A 20,641-nucleotide genomic window follows, 5' to 3' on the forward strand; every position below is an offset into this window, starting at 1 on the left:
GAAATATTATTATAGTTTTGCTTTGTATTACATATATATGATGCTTATATTATTCTATATATGCATAGTTTTCGAAATAATCTGCATGCGGAAATATTATTATAGTTTTGCTGCATATTACATATATATGATGCTTATATTATTCTGTATATACCCTTACTTTAGTAGATTAATATTATTAGAAAATATATATTCTGAAAATCTATATAAGTCTCTTACTGCTATAGATACTGCTTTAATTTTAAAAGACCTTCAATAATTTTATACTTTAGATATTATCTCTAAAGCTCTATTCAAAAAAAATTCATTATATATTAACTATTTTAATATATATAATTTCAGAAGTCATGTATTGGCATCTTCTATCCTTGAGCTGCTTTGCTCTTATTGGACTTAGTCTCTCTACAGCAATGTTTCCCTTTGAACAGGATGGTATTGATTCTATTGAACCCCTTATAACATAGCAATCCTTCAGGTCTAATAATATTTTCTTTGGTTTAGACCGTGTTATACCCTACAAAGGCGAACCATGCAGAACTTACAAAGACTGTGGAAGCTGTGGCTTCTACGAGCGCTGCTGTTTTAGAGGGGGTGAAGGTGACAATTGCGGTGGTGCTTGTGTTTGCGGGACCTCAGGAAGAGAACACCTTTGCACTTAATAAAGAGGGTATGGATAGTTTTACAGGCCCTTGTGTTCTGATGGGGCTTGGAAGACTGTTTTGTTTTTATAATACTTTAAAAATTGCTTGTGGTGTCTGTCACATAGTGTTCCTGCAGTGAGTTGAGAATTACATTACCCTACATGAGGTAGTCAAGTCTGAATATAATCTTTAAAAGTGAACAAAATAGTTTCCCCTAATCAGTCCTCAACTAGAAAGATAATTTTATGATCTAGAATCAGGATTACAGTTATGAGGCTCACAACAGCCGTGATCAAATAATCGAGTGAGCGAATTGAAGCCGTAGCTTTCATGCATGATGCCTGGCTGAAAGATAAGACGCCTAATGGCGTTGTGATAAAGATGGTGGAGCAGATGTGGGAAAAAAAACCCACCAATAAAGTAATATAACTGTGCATTAGAAATCCATAGAATGTATCATCAAGCTACGCTAGAGTGAAGATAGGAATGAGCACAATGAATGAGAAGCGTATGTGGCAGTTGGGTCTCTACTCTATGGAGACTGAAGTGGAAGACGCGCTCTCGCACGCTGATGCCTGAAAACAATGATAATCAAGAGGAGGTAAGTCCAGGGAGGTAAGTTCAGAGGCTAGATATTACCATAGGTGCATAGTAGTGAGCACAACAATCTTGGTTTCACCAAGTGCATTCCGGAAAACTATGTAATGAGACCAGTTATGTGCAGAAGCTGCGTGTGAGTTAGCTGAGTAACACAAAAAGTCCAAGTGTCAGGCGAAAGTTTATAAATTTTTCTTCTTGAGATCACCCCGGTCCATTTGTCCCTATCCCATATCATCACCTCCAGAGAAGTATTATATATAATAGAGACAAACCTTTTGGGAGAGTCCTGTGTTAACAATTATTGTAAATCTTATAGACCTTAACAATAATTCTTACAAGATACTGTCTCTCGTGAGTAACAGTGAACCAATATCGCCAGTGGCAACTGTTTTTACTTCTTTCCACTCCCAGCCAGTAAAGGTATATTCTATCAAAAGTAGTAATAATCTATGTACAGATGAAGCACTGGACTCTTACTGGCTTAAAGAAATTTATCAGACATGTGTGCCCAGCTTCAGATTTTATAGCCGTGTAAATAAACTGGATTGTCGTGTCTATATTTTACAGAATTCCAGACTAATCAACGAGTAGTATTGCTTGATCATGTAGTGATTAATGTAATCACATTTATTGAAGGTTGTCTTTTGCTATTCCAAAAGCAAAATATTTGCCTTATTTCCTTTGATTGCAAGTAGCGGTAGGCTAAGGTAGGTAGAGGGTAGCTACAGGACAAGCCGACTAAGGGTCTCAGGCTATACTAGATCTAGGCCTAGACACAGACTTCTGCCAATAGGTGCATCATTTCTAGCAGACCGCAGGATACAGCTAGTAATCAACCAACAGTCATGTTCTATACAGCCGATAGAATCAGGGGTTCCACAGGTCTCTCCAGCATCCCCAATTCATTTTACAATCTATTTGGGGTGGAACTTTCAAGCTATAGAGCAAACGGTTCCTGGTATGAGAGCATTATCATATACAGATAATATAGATCAGTATAGATCTGCTGGTATCAGCTAGCTCAGTAACTATAACAAGCCTGCTAGGGATTAGAACAAGCTGCCAGTATAGCTATCGAGCAAGACAGGCAACAAGCAACAACCCAGATTAACACAGAAAAAATAGGAAGCAGTTCTTTTTATAAGAAAGAAAAACAAAGAACTTAAGAATCAAATTTAATAGACTAATATCCAGATAGAAAGATATAGGGTTCGTTTTAATTCTGAGACTATACAATAGTTAGGGGTATAGCTTAATAAAGTTCTAGCCCTAAAAGTGTACTATTATATATGCCTACACAAGGTCCACAGGGCCGAAGCGCTGGTACAAGTGCTATACCGATAGCATAGCCTATCACCAGGCCTAGTGCAATGTATTCAGGTAGCTACCGTGCAGGTAGTGGCTCTATATAGAGCTCTGGTGGCCGGTTCAATAAGACCGGGCGAGAGATTTTTAATCTATAATTAATCAGCAGGCACGCTTAATTATAGGTATACTTAAAACTACCCTAACAAGATCGCTTATTAAGGAAGCAGCGCTGTACCCAGTAGAAACTCTGCTAGATAGATATCAGAGGCAATATACCCCAAGACTACTAGGATTGCGTAAGGATCCTTTATTTCTATGTATGAGAATATAGTTGCTTGCAGCGATCTAGGCCGCCAGGCTGATTGATGTCTTTCATTCGTCTATATACATAGTTACCTAATGAACCTAATATGTTTATTTTGAAGCTTTTACTATGTAGTTTAAAGTAGGTCTCTTTGATTCGACAAGGCGGATTGCCATGAGTTGTATCTTATCCAGGATAAAATATTCAGAGGTTCCAACCTCGCTGTTCCTCTAGATACATGCACGTAAACTCATCAAACATTCAAACCATCCTCCAAGGCATCCGGATCGAACGTGATTCTTTGCTAGATGTGACCCAGAGAGTTGATAGGGCAATGCCGAACGCCTCGATATTGTTTGTGGCTGAATTGAGGTCTACGCCTCATGCCATCTATTAATCGAAGCTTTTTCTTCCCAAATACTCCAAAGTCCTATGTTAGATCCTATGAGAACTCGAGTTCAGCCAACATAGAAATGTCAGCCTCATCCAGTATAAATCAAGCCACATTGCGAGCAGGCAGCACCATAAGATCACACTCTCCATGGCCTGTAAGACCAATGGGCTCCTCTGGTGGATCGTAGAGCTCTAGTCGTCAGATAAGAGAGCGGAACTTCTCTCTCACCCGATCTTCAGATGCATCGGCTAGTATCAATTTATCCAGAATCACATCAAGTTTAAATCTCTTTAAAACTTTGGCGTTTTACATCAAGCCACGACTTGCCGCGCACTTATACTTTAATATAGATATTACATACTATCTACTATACTATAAAAAAAAATTAATTAAATTCAGGTAATTTAAAGAACTTAAATAATTTAAACAGTTCAAGCAGTTTTAAGTAGTCAGGCAGCTCAGGCAATTCAAGCCATTCAAGCCATTTAAGCCGTTTAGACAGTTTAAGCAGTTCAGACTATTCGAGCTATTCAAGCCACTTAAAGATATTGAAGTAGTTCAATATCATCGACCAGGACTAGTTAATAATCCGAATCTTTAACTAGACTATTATAATTACTAGATAATGAAGTGGAACCCAATAAATATATTTACCTGCCTGATATAATAGTGCGTTGCTGTTGGTAAACGTCGTAAAATTTCTGGGTTGTCCGGAAGCTCGATTTAGTCCTCCGTACACGGGACCCCAGAGGTTACTTCAGAATTGATCACTCCGACCCACTAGCTTAATACTCAGTAGTATCCGGCAGTGTGGATCATTGGGACAATAGGGGGAGGGACAAATGCAGGAATGATATAAAATTTAACGGCTTGCGAGTGAGAGGGATGGGAGTTAAATTGTAATATATGCTTATTTCACAGTACCATTCGCCACAATAATCTTCGACTTGCTTTTTCAAGTCTCGGATATAATTCATGTACTCGGTGTTTGATCGAGACAGATGTACAATGATGCAATATGTGAACAATATGCTGCTAACCCTAGCATAACTATGGGTTTTGACACGCCCAACTAGGAGTATGGTGCCCTCTAAGCCACTGTAGTCTGCAGATGTTGCTTGACGTCAGATAAGCTCCAACGCTTCTTAGGCAAGGGTTCCAGTATCCCACTGATGGATGGTCATCAATTCCTCGGCGATATACACTTCCCCATCAAGTTTCTCTTCCCCCAAATCAATCTTCTCTGTAAATTCACAAGAGAATGACACACGTCCCAAGGCGGATCCTGTTGGCAGCCGCGTCAGTTTACCTAGAACGAACTGGCATTCCAGCTTAGTGTTCAAGCGATACAGAAGCTCAAAAAGGATCACTCCAAGCCCAAAGGCGTCCAGAGGCGTGTCAGCCTAGTAGCAGCCGCCTGTTTCTTCTAAGTTCTCGAGGTTATCTACAGCGAGATGAATCAAAGGTGGGCGATAAAACTCTGTCCCAACAACACGATTCAGCTTTGTACTATGCTGCAGAGGTGCATTCTTAGCAGTAGGTTTATGACGTTTAGCTGCTGTCCGACTGATTCTCATTGAGTGGGAGATATCGGCAACTAGACCGAAGTCACTGATTCGAGCGTGGGAGTACCATTAAGAATATTCGTTATCTAACTGACAAGGAGAGCATCCTTCAGAGTCTCGATTTTCAGGGCACGACAGAAAGATATTAGCAGGCTTGAGGTCCCGGTGTACTATGCCCTTAGAGTGCAGATGTTCGGCTCCTGAGATTATACGTATGTAGCATGTGGAAGTCGGAAGTTGACCATATATACGCAACAGGCTAATGTTGAGCTATCGCATCCTTGCGCAGAATGTTGCGTCCCAGACTGTAGTATTCTAGTTGGCGAGTGTCGCTGGCGTTGCACTGGTTCGCAAGGAATTGTACTTTTTATCAGTAATTGCCCTCTTTACCGCCTTCCACGCTGTGATAGGGTGGACGTAAAGCAATTCGGGGGTGGGGTTGTGATACCTAATCTTAGGCTAAGAGACACAGGGTACTTTTGCATAGTGCTTGATTTCGGAGCTTACACCCCCTGCCAAGTTGTCAGGCTACAGGCATAGGAATAACAAATCGAAGAATAAAATGATAATCTGATTTCTACGGGCTCTAGTACTTAATTCCGTCTTATAGTGAACATATCGCCGTTATCTAAGCGCTGAATCATGTAGGTAATATACGTATATATACTTTGATTGATATATGAACACTGACTTAATAAAGCATGTCAGAGCCTATGGGAGCCTAAGGCAGCGACCACGTGACCTGACCACAACACCAAGGAATCTCTGTAAAGTAGATTTAGACCTCAAGACAATCATTCCCACACACGTGAGCTACATCAGCTCCATCAAGGCATAATCTAAGAGGCTTTTTACACATGATTAAGCTTAAAACCATCACATATAGTTCCCAAGGTACTTTCTCTGTTACGGAGCTAATGGACCCTAAGGGATAATTTCACATCACTGACAACAGAGTGGCATGATCATATTTCTTGAAAGAATAATATGTCTATTATAAATGCAACCATAAAAGAGCTCACTTACCGGGAGAAAGAAGAGGAAAGTGAAAATGCCTCATCTGACTACCCATGCTATAACCCTGGTGGAAATTATGGAGGAGTATATACCGAAGTAAGGCTGTAGCATGATCATTATACATATATGTTGCTTTCACTATACTAGTTCTGGTAAGAAACATCACTTCTCCTCCTGTTCTGACGTATGCTCTAGGACCCTGTGACTAGAATGCACCTCCTATCTAGGTTGTGATTGGGGCGATGAATTACCTAGATTAGTATAGTGCTTGACACTTGTCTAGGTTCCGCTTTTTGGCCCCAGCGCACTAGGTAACATTGTAGGGGTTCGATGTCCATCATGCATAACTATTATTATTTTCAAACTGTATACTATCTCTCCTGTGGATCACTCAAACTCCGCTTGCTGTATTCCACATATTGAAAACCAGTTACCCTCCACTGCCACCACCAACAATAGCAAGGATCCATTGTTGGCTGATAGGTGGCCGTATACGAAAGGGCAAGGATCATTGCCTGTATCATAATACTCTTATTTAGTTTGTCCTAGGAATCTAAGGGCCAGAGATAGTACTTCCTTTGCCCCCAATTGTGAATACCAATTCCCTTACTATATTTAAGGGATATCTTGCGAAATCCCATACATAGTGCAGGGATTTAAATTCCGGCTAAGAATGAAATATCATCAGGAAGCATCAACTATTCCTAGCAATCTTCGCTTACCATAATTTTCACAGGAAGAAGAGAAGACAAAAGAGGAAGAAATCAGCCGGAGGTTGGGGAAAAAATGTCTGACTGTACTGACGACTGACTTGCCCTTTGTATCCTAGTATATTTCTGATTAATTTAGTTATCATCCAACCCTGTCCAGACAGGATTTGGTTTGTTGGTTTGTTACGTGCCTTGGGATTCAGCTCACCTTATTTTTCGAGCCGTGTCTGATGAAATCCTACCTATGAAATCGGAAAGCGCCTGCCCAAGATTTCACATCAAGAGACTAATGCATAGCTATCACACCCTCACCCAGACTGTCGGGTACGGAATGTAGTATTCCAGGGTAGTTAAGAGGCTGCTGGCATTGCGCTAGTTCACAAAGAATCATACCCCTCACCGGTATTTCCCAACCTTCCACCTCCAACGCCTTGAGCATGGACTAAAAGCAATTCAGGTTTGGGATCAGCTACCTCCAAAGGTGATCCTATTCTCCGTAGTTTCGGATTCAGTATTTTACACTCCCGAGAGTCTCAGTCATCTGCGCGACTCCAGGCATATCTTATGGCCAATATGGGTATAAATACTTTGATTGGCCTGCCAGAGCTAAAACAAACACCGACTTCATAAGCTCAATCTAAGAATCTTTTTATATAAAGATAAACTCAAACAAATTTCTGTCTCTTAATCATGTGTTCATTTTTACTTGCAGTGCTGGGCCTGATGGCAACATCATCACTCACGGCTCCCGGGTTAGCCGCTCGGGAGGGCATCAGTGCTTTCGACGCCATGGCCAAGTTGAAATCAGTACCTCTGGGATATGTCCATATCGCGAACGACGGAGTGGCACGAGCGTACGACGAGAACGAATCTGTCATTGACTATGTTCCCTTGACCAATGACCAGCTTAAGCAGCTGCTCAAGAACCTTCCAGAAGCATGGAAGGAGGAAGCGGATCATTTACACGCTGTTTTTGATAACGTTGACGGACGTCAAGTTACAGATGAAAAACAGTTGCTTGACCCTCCTGCTGAGCTTCGAAATCCCATGAATCGTCAGGCACCTCAGTCTAAGCGCGAAACCAACCCTCTCCAGCAGGCCGACTAGTACTGCGTAGGCCAACCTTGCATCACTGGTGATGCTTGCCGGTTCATGGGCTGCCGAGGTTGTGCGGAGATGGATGCTGTCTTACCAGGAGAAGCAGGTGTTTGCTTTTAGTGAAAGCATACTTTCTGTTGCCCTTGCACCTTGCCATCTTCCTAGATAGGCTAGTGCTTCCCACAGTTGTTTCCTTGTCTTATTCCTCCATGAACGATAGCCTACACACGTCCTAGTGCCATCCTATCTTCATTCTTCACTCATCTCTTTGCCGAAGCCTTCCTTTTAGATTTAGTCAAAAGCAGAGCCGTCGGATCTGCGCAAACTGCCCAAATGACCTTTATAAAAGTTGTACGCTGGAGATTGTCAAGATTTAAAATGGCTTATATGCGCGATAAAACTTCTTGGTGGCGATACCTTAGTGCCTGGGGCAGATATTATTTGCTCACTGGATAGAGAGGTACATACCCACTGCTAAGCAAGTGCACACTTCATCCAATCAGCCACCTGTAAATAGATTTGCCTGTTGCCCATGCTTTATTTTCTAGTTGACTTGCCTGCCAATGGTCCAATGCCATTTATTGTGCGCGACCGAGGTGCCACAATTTTACTCAATACACCTAAGAATGATGGACAAATTGTATCAGAATCCTAGGGATTTGGAAGTGATAATTCTAACAAAAAAACATAGGCTAGGTTTTAGTGGTAAGATGAGTGGCGGATGTCTAATGAACCTGTTAGGAAGGTCATCGTACGCACATATGATATATATGCCTGGTGAGGTCATATGTATAACTAGGAAACTACTTAATAGAGTAGCTTAAAGGCTCTTTTATACCCCTTCTCAGGGCATGTGACCACTGGTCATCACGTCAGCATTTCTTCTCTGCATTAGCTCTAGTATCAACTTTCCCTCACCACATCTCTCAGAGACGCCTTCACCTCCTTTTGACTATACTCTATTATACAATACAATCAAGAGTTTCATCATATCACACAAACAGATCACTTGAATCATGTCTTGCATAGTAAGAGTATTTCTGACAGCTTGCATCTGTACGATACTAACACCGCAATAGAAAGACGATGAGCCATCGCCCTTTCCACCCCTCAAACAATCACCATCATGCCAAGGCTTCACCCACCTTGCTAGCGATGGGGTGTACCGCAGTTTTAGCTCAAGTGGCGAGGTAGTAGATTATAAGCAAATGAGCCCGGCGGAAATTACAAAGATGCTGGAATTCTTTGGAAAATATATGGATTCAGAGGCTTTTGAGAAGACTAAACCAAAATTTGACGGCGTGGATGGCAGAAACGTGACCGATTTGGAGCAACTGCTTCATCCAGGACCAGAAATTTATCCAGTGAGATTTAGAGAGTGAAGACCACACAATTTTGCTGACTTCTATCTGCCTGTCTCGCCCTTATTTCCATGTCTGTTTAGTAGCCGACTAAGCCGGCTGCGTTATTTCAGTTAAAGACAATCCCTCTCTGCTGGGACATGATTTAAACGCAATAAAGCTTGGCTTGCTAATTTGATCCTTCGCTGCAATGTAATAGAAACGGGCCTAAGTCAAAAATGTGCTGCTATATGTCAGACAACGTCTGTCAATCTTGCCTAAGATAGAGATCTTAAAGTACTCTTCATTTTCATTTCATTATTACTAAACCAGGTAGGGGTCGGCATGAACACATATTCATAAGATTTTCGCCGATGAACCACGTATCGTACGGATTGCACCCGAGGCGAACTCCCTTCATATGTCAGACTTGGAAGTTACTACTGGCGAAAAAGTTGCAGTCGGAGGCGGAGGCAATGGTGGCCCTGCACAAGCGAGCGTCAACGTTGAACATTCCAAGGGAATTAAAACGTCCTATGAAGGTGCTAGAGTCATCCATGGAGTCATCAAGGGATCCGACTCAGCAACATGGCGGCTTTTCGAAGACTCAGCCAGCGCAACCGGGCTTCCTCCAGTCATCCATCTTCTGCTAGTCGTGTGCTGCACAAGCAATTTCTCGCTGGATTTGGAGATGTCCGTGACGCATAGGAGCTTTTGGAGAATGCCTTTCAACGTCCGATCGCACAAAGTTTTAAAGGGATCGTCTTGCCTAATACCGAGCCTGGAAGACGTGGAGACATTCGAAAACATGGAGAGGACACGTAAGGTTAAGCGACTTCTCTTAAACGCCAGAAGGTGCACACAGACGGAAAACGGGCGTCTTGAGCAATTCGAAAATATACTGAATAGTGGACTAGCGGATATAAACCATACTGGTCACCCTGGCAACATTTCAGAGCAGACTGAGGGGACCATCCTTTCGAACATAACAGCTGCAAGGAACAAAACCCTCAGTGGCTGGGAAGCCGATATCCTGCTGCATCATTACGCATCTATCAGAAGTGATATCCGAGACAGAAAAGAAAGACAACATTTAGCTGGAGAGAAGTGGGATGGGATGACTCGCAAAAGGTTCGCAGAAGGGAAAGAAACAAGACGAGCAGAGCTCTGAGATATGCTTAAAGGCATTCAACTCCGATTCAAGACGCCGTTGTTTACTGATCAAATGAAAATCCCTGGAGGAATGGCGGGACAGGGGCTTCAGTCCGTCCAGAATGGAGCAGAATGCATAGAGGCGAGTGACCCACCAGCGAAACCAGAAATGAATTCAAATATTGCACCTGTGGCAATCGAAGGGCATTTTCCGACAGACATCGTACAAGACCTGGGGGACGCTGTCAGCAACCGTAAAATGCCATTGAGCGCTGTCGCTAAAGATTATCCAGACCAGATCCAAGAGCTTGATGGCATTGAAAGAATGTTCTCAGACGGGTACGCCCAGACATGGAGCATTGAGGATCTGGAAGACGCCATCAGCATTATTCGCAGAGCAATTGACATCACCCCTGAAGACCACCCCGAATCTAGCAGGACGGCTAAACAATCTTGGGAAATTACTCTCAGACCAGTTTGAACGGACCGGAGATTTCAAGGACCTGGAAGACACCATTAGTAATATTCGCAGAGCAATTAATATCACCCCTCCCGACCATCCGGATATGACACCGTGGTCGAGCAACCTTGGGAACAGGCTCTCGGCTCGGTTTAATCGAACAGGCAACATTACAGACCTTAAGGAAGCTATTGACAGCGCCAGGAGAGCAATTAAAATCACCCCTCAAGGCCACCCAGATCTAACAGGACTGCTAAACAATCTTGGTATTATGCTATTACGTCGGTACAACCGTACAGGATCTATCGACCGACATGGAAGACACCATCAACATTACCCGCAGAGCGATTAGTCTCACCGCTCCGGGCCATCCGAATTTTGCCAAGTTGTTGAGCAGCTTTGCAGACAAGACTATTAACTCTGTGTGATCGGACAGGAGGTGTTGGAAATCTGGAGGCGGCTATCTGCAGCATGCAAAGAGCTGTCGATGTATTGCCTCGAACGCATCCTGAATGGCTATCAATGTCTCGCAGATTGAAAATAATGACACGCAGGGCTGAAACGAATACGTCGGGGTTGGAGGGGCAAATGCATGCAGTGTCGTCGCCCTTGGGATTAACTAGCGAATTACAGCGGACATCCAACGACTCAAATCGAGAACTAAGAGCTCGATTCGAAAGGAAACGATCGATCGGCAAACGCAGCACAATTACTGAGTCCACGTTCAATGATTTCAACCCTGTAGGGCCCGGGTTTAAAGTTTTCAGGCTCTCATGATGCTAAATGAGCACGCATTCTCGAGAGATCATCAGGTGTCGGCAGGTATGGGACAAACTGACTGAACAGCTCTCAGTCACGAAGGATACGCTGGACCTGATCAATATCCTGTGGTATGTACGAAACAAATCAAACGCGGCAAATAGGTATCCAAGTATGGATTCTTGTGGTGGAAGGTAAGCGAAATACGCCTGCGCAATTATCTCGACGGCTTGTTGTATCTTGAAGAGGCCTTCCTCTCTCGGAACATAGTCCCAACTCGAGAAGTATGTGAGAACCTAACGTAAGTCTCACAATGGAGAAGCTTAAAGGAGCATTTATTTGTACAATTTCCAAAACTCCACAGAACGGCCATATCTATCATTGGTAGCCGGGCCCTTTTCTTATGACTGATTTCGTTTGGTCTGCTTTTTTGTTTTTCCTGGTACTCCGTTGTGAATCCTCGTAACTCAGCAAAATTTGCGTAGCTCCTCCACTTTTCTCCTCAGATCAAGGTCATTTGAAGATGCGTCACGTGACATACTGTGCAAGATGTGAGGGAAACAAATAAATCACAAAATCCACCGCTTGTATATAGGAAAGGAAACAATGGTTGAACAGAGAAGAAGCCCTCATATTTATGCTGGCGATGGAGGTACTAATAATGAGCTACAGGGAGTCCAGTCACCACAGATTCGCTCTCTCACCCACTGATCACCCACTCTCACCCATGCTGTTGGATAGTATCGCTCAGCCCACCTTCACTCACCCGCACTCACCCTGTGGTTTAGCGTCTCTCACCCGTAAAGCAGCAGGCCTTCCAGGGTGCCTATAGCTTTTGACTGCGTTGATAATACTGGTTTAAGTACGGCTGAGCGGACAGGAAGCCCTGTTTTCCACACCCTATGGTCGTATGTATCAGCTTCTTAAAGACGGAGGATTATGTAGAACAGTAAGTTATGTTGGAGATTTCAATACAGGGTCTCCTGGAAGGAAGCGTAGTATTTCCATTGGATGGCGTTAATATCAACCCACTTACGAACGTTGATCTTCCCAGTGATACCGCCCCCGTTCTATATTAGATTAGTGTAATAAGAGCCAAGTGACTTTCGAAAGATAGTGAGGAGCTAATGCTACATTGATATAGGCTAGAATAATTGGTTGATATGGCGGACGCTGTTTGCAAGTTACAAACCATATGGAATGCTAGTCTACGTGGAATATGTAGAAAGACCACAGTCTAAATTGAGTTTTGGGTAGGCCTAGCGTGATAAAGAAAGAAAAGACATATAGTTATAGCTTGAAACACGACTAAGTATACCCTACAGTCTGTGTATATAACTTGTTCTGAGGGGCCATTACTGCCCCTTGCTTCAATACGCCCATAGAGACTATATATGTACCCAAATAACACGGCCAGATCATACTATAGTCGTAACAGTTTCAAACATACGGCCAGACGCCCTAGTAATATTCACTCAAGTATTAAACTTCCTCTTCCTCCGACTCTTCATCACTTGGAAAGCTAACCCCCAGACCAGCCAAGTATCCAGCAACGTCTGGCCTCTCCTCAAAACATTCTCTAAGTATATCCTCATCAAGGCTTCCAAGGTCAGCTCCATACTCCAAAAGAAGCCTAACAGTAGCAAGGTTACCCTCAACGACAGCAATAGACAACGGGGTTTCTCCACTATCATCAACCGCGTCCACATCAGCTCCATGTTCAAGTAGACTTCTGGCAGTTTCAACCTCATCCTCAATCCCCGCGGCAATATGCAACGCCGTCTTATCGTTCGCTGTTCTCGCCGCGACATCTTCCCCCCGCTGCAGTAGTGCCTCGACGAAAACTCGCCCGCCGACAATATGAGCGGCGACATGGAGCGGTCCATATCCTTGCGGGAAATACGCCCACCGCTCTTCAGCCTGTTCGAGCTCGTCATAGGTAGCATCATCTTGGTACGGCCAGGCATCTGCTGCTTGAAGGTAGGACTCAATAGAACCCTGACAAGATACGAATCGTAAGAAGTTGTCCAGTATTCCCTGTGGACGGGGGTTTCTGGATGTGTAGACTGAGATTATACGTGCCGCCAGCGGAAGAAAAGGACGAGTTTGGAATCGCTGTTTTAAGCTTGTTGATGAGGAACAGGCTCCACTTTGGAACTCTTCTTGCGAGAGGTAGGACATGGAGGCTTGGAGCATTCTCTCTTCGGTATTATTTTTGGAGGCTCCCTCACATAAATAAGTTAGCAGAAGAGATGACCGAATTCGCATTGCTTGGGTTCGGGTACTAAAGGAGATGTAACCTGGACATATCCTCTTCATATCGGTAGTGGCGTAGCGATTGCCATTTTCCTTGTGTATGCCGAGCGAAGGAAGGAAGTCAACCACCTGGCCAGGTGTAGGGTTGTAACCCAATTTTTCCAGTTTTGCGACCAGATAGAGTACTTGGAGGATGTGGTGACCGGGTTCTTCCTTTTTGAAACAGGCCAATGCTAACTTGCTAAGCACCTTGGGCTTTGTGGAGGGGGTCTCAATGGATAAAATAGACGCTAGATCATCTACCGTACATGATGTACGTCGGGGTAGTGGTAAGAATCTTCGGAGCTATCAGCCGCCAAGGTAGAAGGAGCTAATACTGGGACACTTACACGCCATCCATCATCGCTATAACATCTGGCATTGTATTACGAACATCCCCTTCCACTCCAAGAAAGTATTCTTCTGGTGATTTACCTGCGAGCTCATGCAGGATGTACTCCGTGAGATCGTCGTCGCTTGGCCTTGTCGCTATAGTTGGCAGTGCGTAGTCCCGAAGAAGCGAACGGGGTGGCGGGTAGCGACTCGTTATCAGGATGTGCAAGTCGGCGTGTTGAGCAGCATCACTGCCTGCCAGCTCAACAAGCATATCCCGCAGTGCCACTTCAGAAGCATTGACACCATCAAATATAATAAATGCTGAGGCAAGGCCAGACAACACCAGATTCCACAGACCACCAGATTTCCCCCTGGTCAGAGGGGGGAAACTGGAGTACTTTTGTACCAGGTTGAAGACGTCTGCAGACCACTCTGGGATTTGGGCCAGAAGCTGTCTAGCTATAGAGCCAAAGGCAACGCCAAAATCTGCAACATTATGCTGGCGATGGCTATTGCTGAGATAAAAGACTGCGATGCCTGACCGATTCTCTGTTGAGCGAATGTGATCGACCACAAGCGAACTGATGAATGTCTTTCCCGTTGCGGCTAGTCGAGTATAAGCAAGTTGACAAGTGACATGGAGTACATCTTACATACCCAGTCCATGTACCCAGAGAATCTGTAGCCCGGTCCCGGTGATCCATTCTTGTGTGCGCTTGTCCTCCAGGAACTGGCTTCCTATGGTCCCCACTCGCTCGCAGCTCAAGGTTTCCTGCCTCTCTGCTGTCGAGTCCCCGGGGCAGAGATTACTAAGAATATAGCTGCGATTACTGGGCGACATTTTGTATTGAATGCGTAGATGATTGGCATGGTGTTAACAAGGAAGGATTGGGTTTCGCCCGAATTTATTGATCGGCGCCAAGCCCTAAGCCCAATTTGACAGAGCCGAGATACGAGAAGTTACAAGATATAAATATTTCTAGGTCTTCTAAATGATCGGCAAAAGATCATAAATACCCTTTATATCTTCTCTATTTTCTTCTTTACAGCTTTCATCTTCCCCTTCCCCAAAACAAAATGTATCGAGCTTTGACGATCGTTGCTTTCTATCTATCAGTTTTATGAGGCTGAACTGGCTGAACAGACGTTACATCGAAAGTGCCACAAATCTCAAGTATTGGTCCCCGGAATGGTAACTCCGAACAGCATCTTCGTTAAAGGACAAAATATACGCTTGGATACGCTCTGCAGGGTAGCCAATCGTAAGTTATACCATACTTCACAGCTTCTAGATACATGTCTAAGTTTGGATGCGTATTTCAGGTAGAAGAACCTCCGTTCAGGGCAGAAAAGTTGTACGTATATATCTTAACAATAACTATCACTATTGTGAATGATAGTTTGTTTCCCTAGCAGTAATGATAAATAATAGTAAACCTGGTGGATTCGGACTTACTCTCGGTCGATGTGACTCATGTTCTTATTACCTTCGGTCCGGTTCTTGATGGTATATTCGAGCTCAACTGTCGTTGCTCCAGGAAGACGCCGTGGGGAGTAAGGTTTTCTACCCATCTTCGATAGATGTGAGTATCCAGAAAGGTATATATTCGACTACATGTTCGCTGAAAGAGATATATGGGTAGACTTTACATAGTAAATACGACAACCGGTTGGCTATACTGCTATGATCAGATGGGAACTTTACGGGAAGCGTTTCTCGCGCCTTCATGACTATATCTGATGTTATTTCATTATTCGCACACTCCATCAGTCCATCGTTAAAACAGAACCGTGATATGTCAACAAGGAAGAAAAGAGAGCGGACAACAACTACGATACATAGCTAGATTGATATCCCAGACCGTACATGCTTGCATTCACCTATACTGAACGAATAGAAATATGATCCATCCATGCAACAGGAACCACACCGTTGGATACAGGAAATGACAGTCATCGGCTACAGTAGAACTCCCTTCAATAAAAAGCCGAGCATGGTAAACGACGCCCATCAACAAAAATATTTCGATGGCGAATCTGAATGTGCTGACACCAGACTTAGATTCTTTGTTCGTGTCGATGTCGACACGTGGATATAGTCAATGCGATATGCGTAGACTACTAATGTATGTATAGCCCTATACAGATGTCAGAAAGACTAAGGCGTCAGTGGGGGTTTGATTAGGTATTACCTCTCTATCAAGGATTTTATTTCCAAGAGGATCCTAATCAACGGGATGCCCGCTATGGCAGTAGGCGTTGAAAGGAGAACTGAAGGGCTGGTCTTTCGCGCACACCTGGACACTGGAGAAGCGACTGTTTCTCAACAGGGGATCGTATTTACGAGGTTTCAATCACACCATAGACAATTAATTAAATGAATAAATAGTTCGTCGGATTTAATGTTGGCCCAACATTGGCTGGCGTTAGTGTAAGGCTAAGTTATCGGCCACTCTCTGCGTATTGATAAAACTTCATATATTGCCCTAATAATCAGATCTCTTGAATAGCTGACGACTCTCTATTCCAAGGTATAATTGTACAATCAGTCAATCACTTCACATAAAATCCTCTCTCATAAATCTATCCTATCAATCAATTAAATCCACCTCTTAAGTCTCTCCAACAAGCTCTTCTCTCTGACACGGATACTCCTCTTCTGCGAGTTAGCACCAGCCGACGGAAACTGACTACCCTGACTCAATATCACCCACTCCGCCACTGTGGCCCCCGTATCCTCTTGGTCAGTGCCAAGAGCCTGGTTCCCGGAAATCAACAAAGTCGCATACCGCGACGGCTGCACACTATCCTTAAGCTGCGCAGTCGTGGTATTCCCCACCGGAATGCGCACCTCATTAGCCTCCTCAGCCGTATAAATCGTGGAAGGCTCAATATCCGTCAACGTGAGAACAACCCGATACTGACCCTGATCTTGGAGCTGGGACTGGGACGCGAACACGGCAGCCGGGTTTTCGATAGCCTCCTCGTGGAAAATCACCGACGCATTCACAGGCGGCGCGGAAGCCCAGTCAAAATGGAACCCGGAGACGGCGTTGGCCAACTGCGTGTCTGCAAGGGCGACGGTAATGGAGGAGAGGTTGGAGGATGCCGGCTGCCATTTCGTGGATGTTGCGCCGTCGTTGGCGGAGATGGGGAATTGGCCGGCCTTGTACGGGTCCCGGGAGGTGATGGGTTGGCATTGGATTTGGTTTCCTGGCATTGTGGGGATGGTACCGGTCATTCTATTAGAGACCACTAGGGGGCTTCCGGTGGGTGAGAGACTATAGATTTCTGCGTCCGAGCTGGAGTCTGTTTCACTGCCGACGTGTACTTCGATTGAGGTGTTGCGGAATCGTTCGTCGGCTGTTGAGAGGGGGGCTGTTTCTGTATCGCGACGGATGGTGGTGTGGGTATAGTTTGATTCGGCAGCGATGGGCCATCCGCGCCAGTAGAAGGTTCGATATTTGACGTAGGGGATCTGCGGTGGGAGATTGGGCGTTACGTGGATGGCTTCGTCGGGCAGGAGACGGAGACCCAGGTATCCGAAGAGGACGACTTGGTTGGCACCGCCGTGTCCAGTGAGGAATGGGAAGGCTGGGTGTGTGCCGCCGTTTATGCTTGCATTGTCGAGCATTTGTTCGGAGAGCTGGAAGAAGGGGCCTCTGGAGTAAGGATCGTAGGAATATTGGTGGTAGGTATAGGCAGAGCATCCGGATGGTGAGACGTCGCTTGCTACGATAGAGAAGATGGCCCAGGTCATTGCAGGGCCATCGGCAGATTGTTTGTTTGCGTACTATGTGAGTCGTTTAGCGTTAGAATGTATTGTTAGGGTTTAAATGGATGGCAGAGGTGTCGAAAGGGGGATATATTGGGAAACATACGTAGTCCAGGTCTGTGAGGGACATCTCAGTTGTGTAGTTGCTCTCATATGCAAGTGGGTAGGTAACTAGGACGACGTCCGCCTGCTTGACTACAGCTGTACCGTTCATTGAGGTGTACTCGAGGGTTACGTTGTTCTGGCGCAGCAATAAGACGTTCTCGGAGATCTCGGCCCAGGTGTCGTTGGGCTCGAGATTAAATTGCTCACGGAAGGCGTTGGCATTTTCCAGAGTCTGCGCAATGAGAGGCATAGTGAAGCCGCCTGCGTCGACATGATTTGCGTATTCATCCTACAATCAATTAGTAATGCGACAGAAGGATTAGGCATGGCGGTAGCTACCGGATCCGTCATGTTCGTTAGGGTCCAGCTAGATCCATTGCGCTCAACAATATTGGAATACATTGTAGCCACCGAGTCGTAGATGGGGAAATGATGGTCCTGAAAATGTTGTGTATCGCCGCTAGCGACCCATTGATAGATCATCGAGAGCCCAATATCACCGTTCAAGTGATACTGGTAGTCGAAGCAAGCACCCGTCGCCGTACAGTTTCCTACACGACCGCTGGTCCACGGATAGATTGCTGCCGAAGGGTCAAACCGAGTTTGGTTCTTGGAGCTGGCAAATGCTGTTTTGATATTGTCCTTCGCCTGTTGGTATCTGGCGACGCGGTAGTTGGTCACACCCTGTGCGGCTTCGGGATGCGACGCGACGAGACCCGGTTGCATCCAGACATCAGCATCCCAGAAGACTTGGCCGGCGTAGGAATCGGAGGTGAGCCCACCAACGGAGAAACTAGTCTCGTTGATAGGGGCATTAGAGACAGCTGCAATAGCGTTCTTACTCACGGTATTTTGCAGCAGGTAATAAATGTTTGTGACAGCGATGACAGCTGAGTCAACGACGTGCTGGTCATCCGGGAGCTTGCCGGTAGTCGGGTCAGTGAAGCGGTCGACCGAGTTCTCATGCATAATGTTCGCCCACTCTGAGGCATGCGACTCCAGAGAGCCGGTATAACCCGCTGCCAGTGCGGCAGATGCTGCAGCCTTCGCTGTTTGTTTGGGCTCGGTAAACGCATCAGTAGAGGCTCCACCAACGAACTTTGTAATGCGAACAGGTTCGTTCGCGGTGAACTTAACATTAACTGTCTGCGCGACCGACGAATCGTTGGTGTTCACATAGGGTTTCTCGGTCACGATAGTACGGGAGGACAGGTCGACGTTGGCTGACCCAGTCAGGTTGGCATAGATATAAGCGGTGACGTCGGGGATGCCCCAGGGGCGCACGGCCGAGAAGAGAGCACCATCATCTTGACCAGACTCTACGAAGTCAGTGCGAACTGCTGAATACCCGTCCAACACGTTTGCTACAGTCGCTTCAGCATCGTCTGATGAGATGATCTCCATATCCACCACAGCTTGGTTGATGTTCAACTTGTTGGCGAACAGGCGGTAGGTGATCTTGAAAGATCCTTTGTCTCTAGGAGACCAGGTGTATGACCAGGACAGAACGCCACCCTTGAAGTCATACGTGGACTGGTAATCAGTGATGCTTTCAGCATCTACGGTGGAGTCCAGATAGACACCATCGCCCAAGTCGAGGATGAGACCACTCCAGTGGGGAACACCACTGATAGCCGTGTCCCATCCGTATTGAGACAACCATGGAAAGTTGGTTCCGTTGGTGGTCGGTTGAGAATCAAAAAAGCCCGCAATAGTTGCAAATGTCTGACGTCTGGAAAAGAGCGGCCAGCCATTGATTACATCACCGTCCACTTCTTGATCGAGCTCAAAGAAGGGGCCAACACTAGCGACGCTGATACCAAGATAGCCATTTGCTACGGAGCCTCGCGACTGGTAATGGCCCTGGTCGAGTGTGGTTGTCGCGAGAACCCAATTCTCCTCATCCCATGTCACGCCATCGAACTTGGTCTGATAGACGTGGTCCGAATCTGCGGCCTTCTGTCCTGGGCCTTCGTGTCGCTTCAATAGTTTTGCGACACGGGGGTCAAGTTTACCTTGAGCACCTTGGCTTGGGAAACTGTGAACTGCTGCTGGGAGGTCGAAGAGCAGCGCCCAGGGCGCCAGGTTCTGGCTTTAGTCAGCTCTGTCGCTCTCCATTTGAAGTCTTATTGCGTATCATCTTGATAGTAGAATCGCTGCTTACCCTAAGTTTCATTGTCAGTGCCCTCCTAGGCAGTAGTGAAAAGTTGAATGGAGCAGACGTTGTAGAGTGAAATCAAGGACCAGGATGGCACTTAAATAGTCCATCCCCACACTCGTATCCTGGACGGGGAAATTAGCCGCAGATCCCAAATGCACCAGTGCGGAGTTTACCACGCGCTCGATTTAAAAGCGTGCTACTCAAACTAGACACTTCCACGGTACTCGGATCCACGTTGAGGTAATTTTTCCCAATGAAGGATTGCTTCCTCCACTCGTCGCACAGACTCGACGTAGTGACCCAAGGGTAGTATTGGCCAAGAGTGGTTAAAAGAAGTCTTTTTTGCGGGGTTGAACCAGCCACATCCCGCTATACCGAGTCCGACTCACCTGGAAAAGTCGGGATTGGGCCGTGGGGGGTGGGAAAAGGGACCGATCCCGAGTTGTTCAAGTCCTAAGTGTGGCTAATATTTGTCCGCTCGGGTTACATTGGACTTCCCTCACGTCTTGGCCATCTTATCCCATGGTTGCATTCAGATTATGGCGCCATTGCCCCTCCTTAACAGTGACTAAGATTAATAGTATTAAGGTTAAAAGGAATAGAGGAATTCCAATAAATGGT

At 45.4% G+C, this 20,641-nt stretch overlaps 6 protein-coding genes across 6 annotated transcripts; 4 read left to right on the forward strand and 2 right to left on the reverse strand.

Moving 5' to 3' along the window:
- Positions 1-7,229: 7,229 nt before the first annotated feature.
- On the forward strand, positions 7,230-7,646 carry BDW43DRAFT_315417 (lactobacillus up-regulated protein; the record flags this gene model as incomplete). The annotated part of the gene is made up of 1 exon (XM_032048053.1): positions 7,230-7,646. One exon carries the CDS (start codon positions 7,230-7,232, stop codon positions 7,644-7,646), a length of 417 nt encoding a protein of 138 aa, XP_031895753.1.
- Positions 7,647-8,557: 911 nt separating this feature from the next.
- Positions 8,558-9,209, forward strand: BDW43DRAFT_199229 (uncharacterized protein). Its single transcript, XM_032039115.1, has 2 exons — positions 8,558-8,671; positions 8,717-9,209. Exons 1-2 carry the CDS (start codon positions 8,654-8,656, stop codon positions 9,017-9,019), a joined length of 321 nt encoding a protein of 106 aa, XP_031895754.1. The 5' UTR covers positions 8,558-8,653; the 3' UTR covers positions 9,020-9,209.
- Positions 8,894-10,294, forward strand: BDW43DRAFT_199299 (uncharacterized protein). The gene is made up of 2 exons (XM_032039116.1): positions 8,894-9,240; positions 9,315-10,294. The coding sequence occupies exon 2, from the start codon at positions 9,399-9,401 to the stop codon at positions 10,146-10,148; it is 750 nt and encodes a 249-aa protein (XP_031895755.1). The 5' UTR covers positions 8,894-9,240; positions 9,315-9,398; the 3' UTR covers positions 10,149-10,294.
- On the forward strand, positions 10,295-11,253 carry BDW43DRAFT_199180 (uncharacterized protein). Its single transcript, XM_032039114.1, has one exon. It carries the CDS (start codon positions 10,441-10,443, stop codon positions 10,939-10,941), a length of 501 nt encoding a protein of 166 aa, XP_031895756.1. The 5' UTR covers positions 10,295-10,440; the 3' UTR covers positions 10,942-11,253.
- A 1,577-nt stretch (positions 11,254-12,830) lies between these two features.
- Positions 12,831-14,820, reverse strand: BDW43DRAFT_315419 (ankyrin repeat domain-containing protein; the record flags this gene model as incomplete). Its single annotated transcript, XM_032048054.1, has 3 exons — positions 12,831-13,941; positions 13,994-14,585; positions 14,637-14,820. The coding sequence occupies 3 exons, from the start codon at positions 14,818-14,820 to the stop codon at positions 12,831-12,833; spliced, it is 1,887 nt and encodes a 628-aa protein (XP_031895757.1).
- A 1,543-nt stretch (positions 14,821-16,363) lies between these two features.
- On the reverse strand, positions 16,364-20,417 carry treA (alpha,alpha-trehalase treA). Its single transcript, XM_032043433.1, has 4 exons — positions 20,024-20,417; positions 18,199-19,947; positions 17,861-18,148; positions 16,364-17,772 (listed from the first exon to the last, which is right to left on the reverse strand). Exons 1-4 carry the CDS (start codon positions 20,033-20,035, stop codon positions 16,579-16,581), a joined length of 3,243 nt encoding a protein of 1,080 aa, XP_031895758.1. The 5' UTR covers positions 20,036-20,417; the 3' UTR covers positions 16,364-16,578.
- Positions 20,418-20,641: the final 224 nt, after the last annotated feature.

Source organism: Aspergillus alliaceus, assembly GCF_009176365.1.
Source record: "Aspergillus alliaceus strain CBS 536.65 unplaced genomic scaffold BDW43scaffold_58, whole genome shotgun sequence".
Classification (NCBI taxonomy): domain Eukaryota; kingdom Fungi; phylum Ascomycota; class Eurotiomycetes; order Eurotiales; family Aspergillaceae; genus Aspergillus; species Aspergillus alliaceus.

Coding starts and splice junctions, on each gene's coding strand:
- BDW43DRAFT_199299 (XM_032039116.1), top strand. CDS start 9,399: ATGTCAGACTTGGAAGTTACTACTGGCGAAAAAGTTGCAGTCGGAGGC.
- BDW43DRAFT_199180 (XM_032039114.1), top strand. CDS start 10,441: ATGGCATTGAAAGAATGTTCTCAGACGGGTACGCCCAGACATGGAGCA.
- treA (XM_032043433.1), bottom strand. Junction 18,149..18,198: donor TAACGAACATGACGGATCCG/GTAGCTACCGCC, acceptor AATTGATTGTAG/GATGAATACGCAAATCATGT. Junction 17,773..17,860: donor CCCTCACAGACCTGGACTAC/GTATGTTTCCCA, acceptor CGACTCACATAG/TACGCAAACAAACAATCTGC.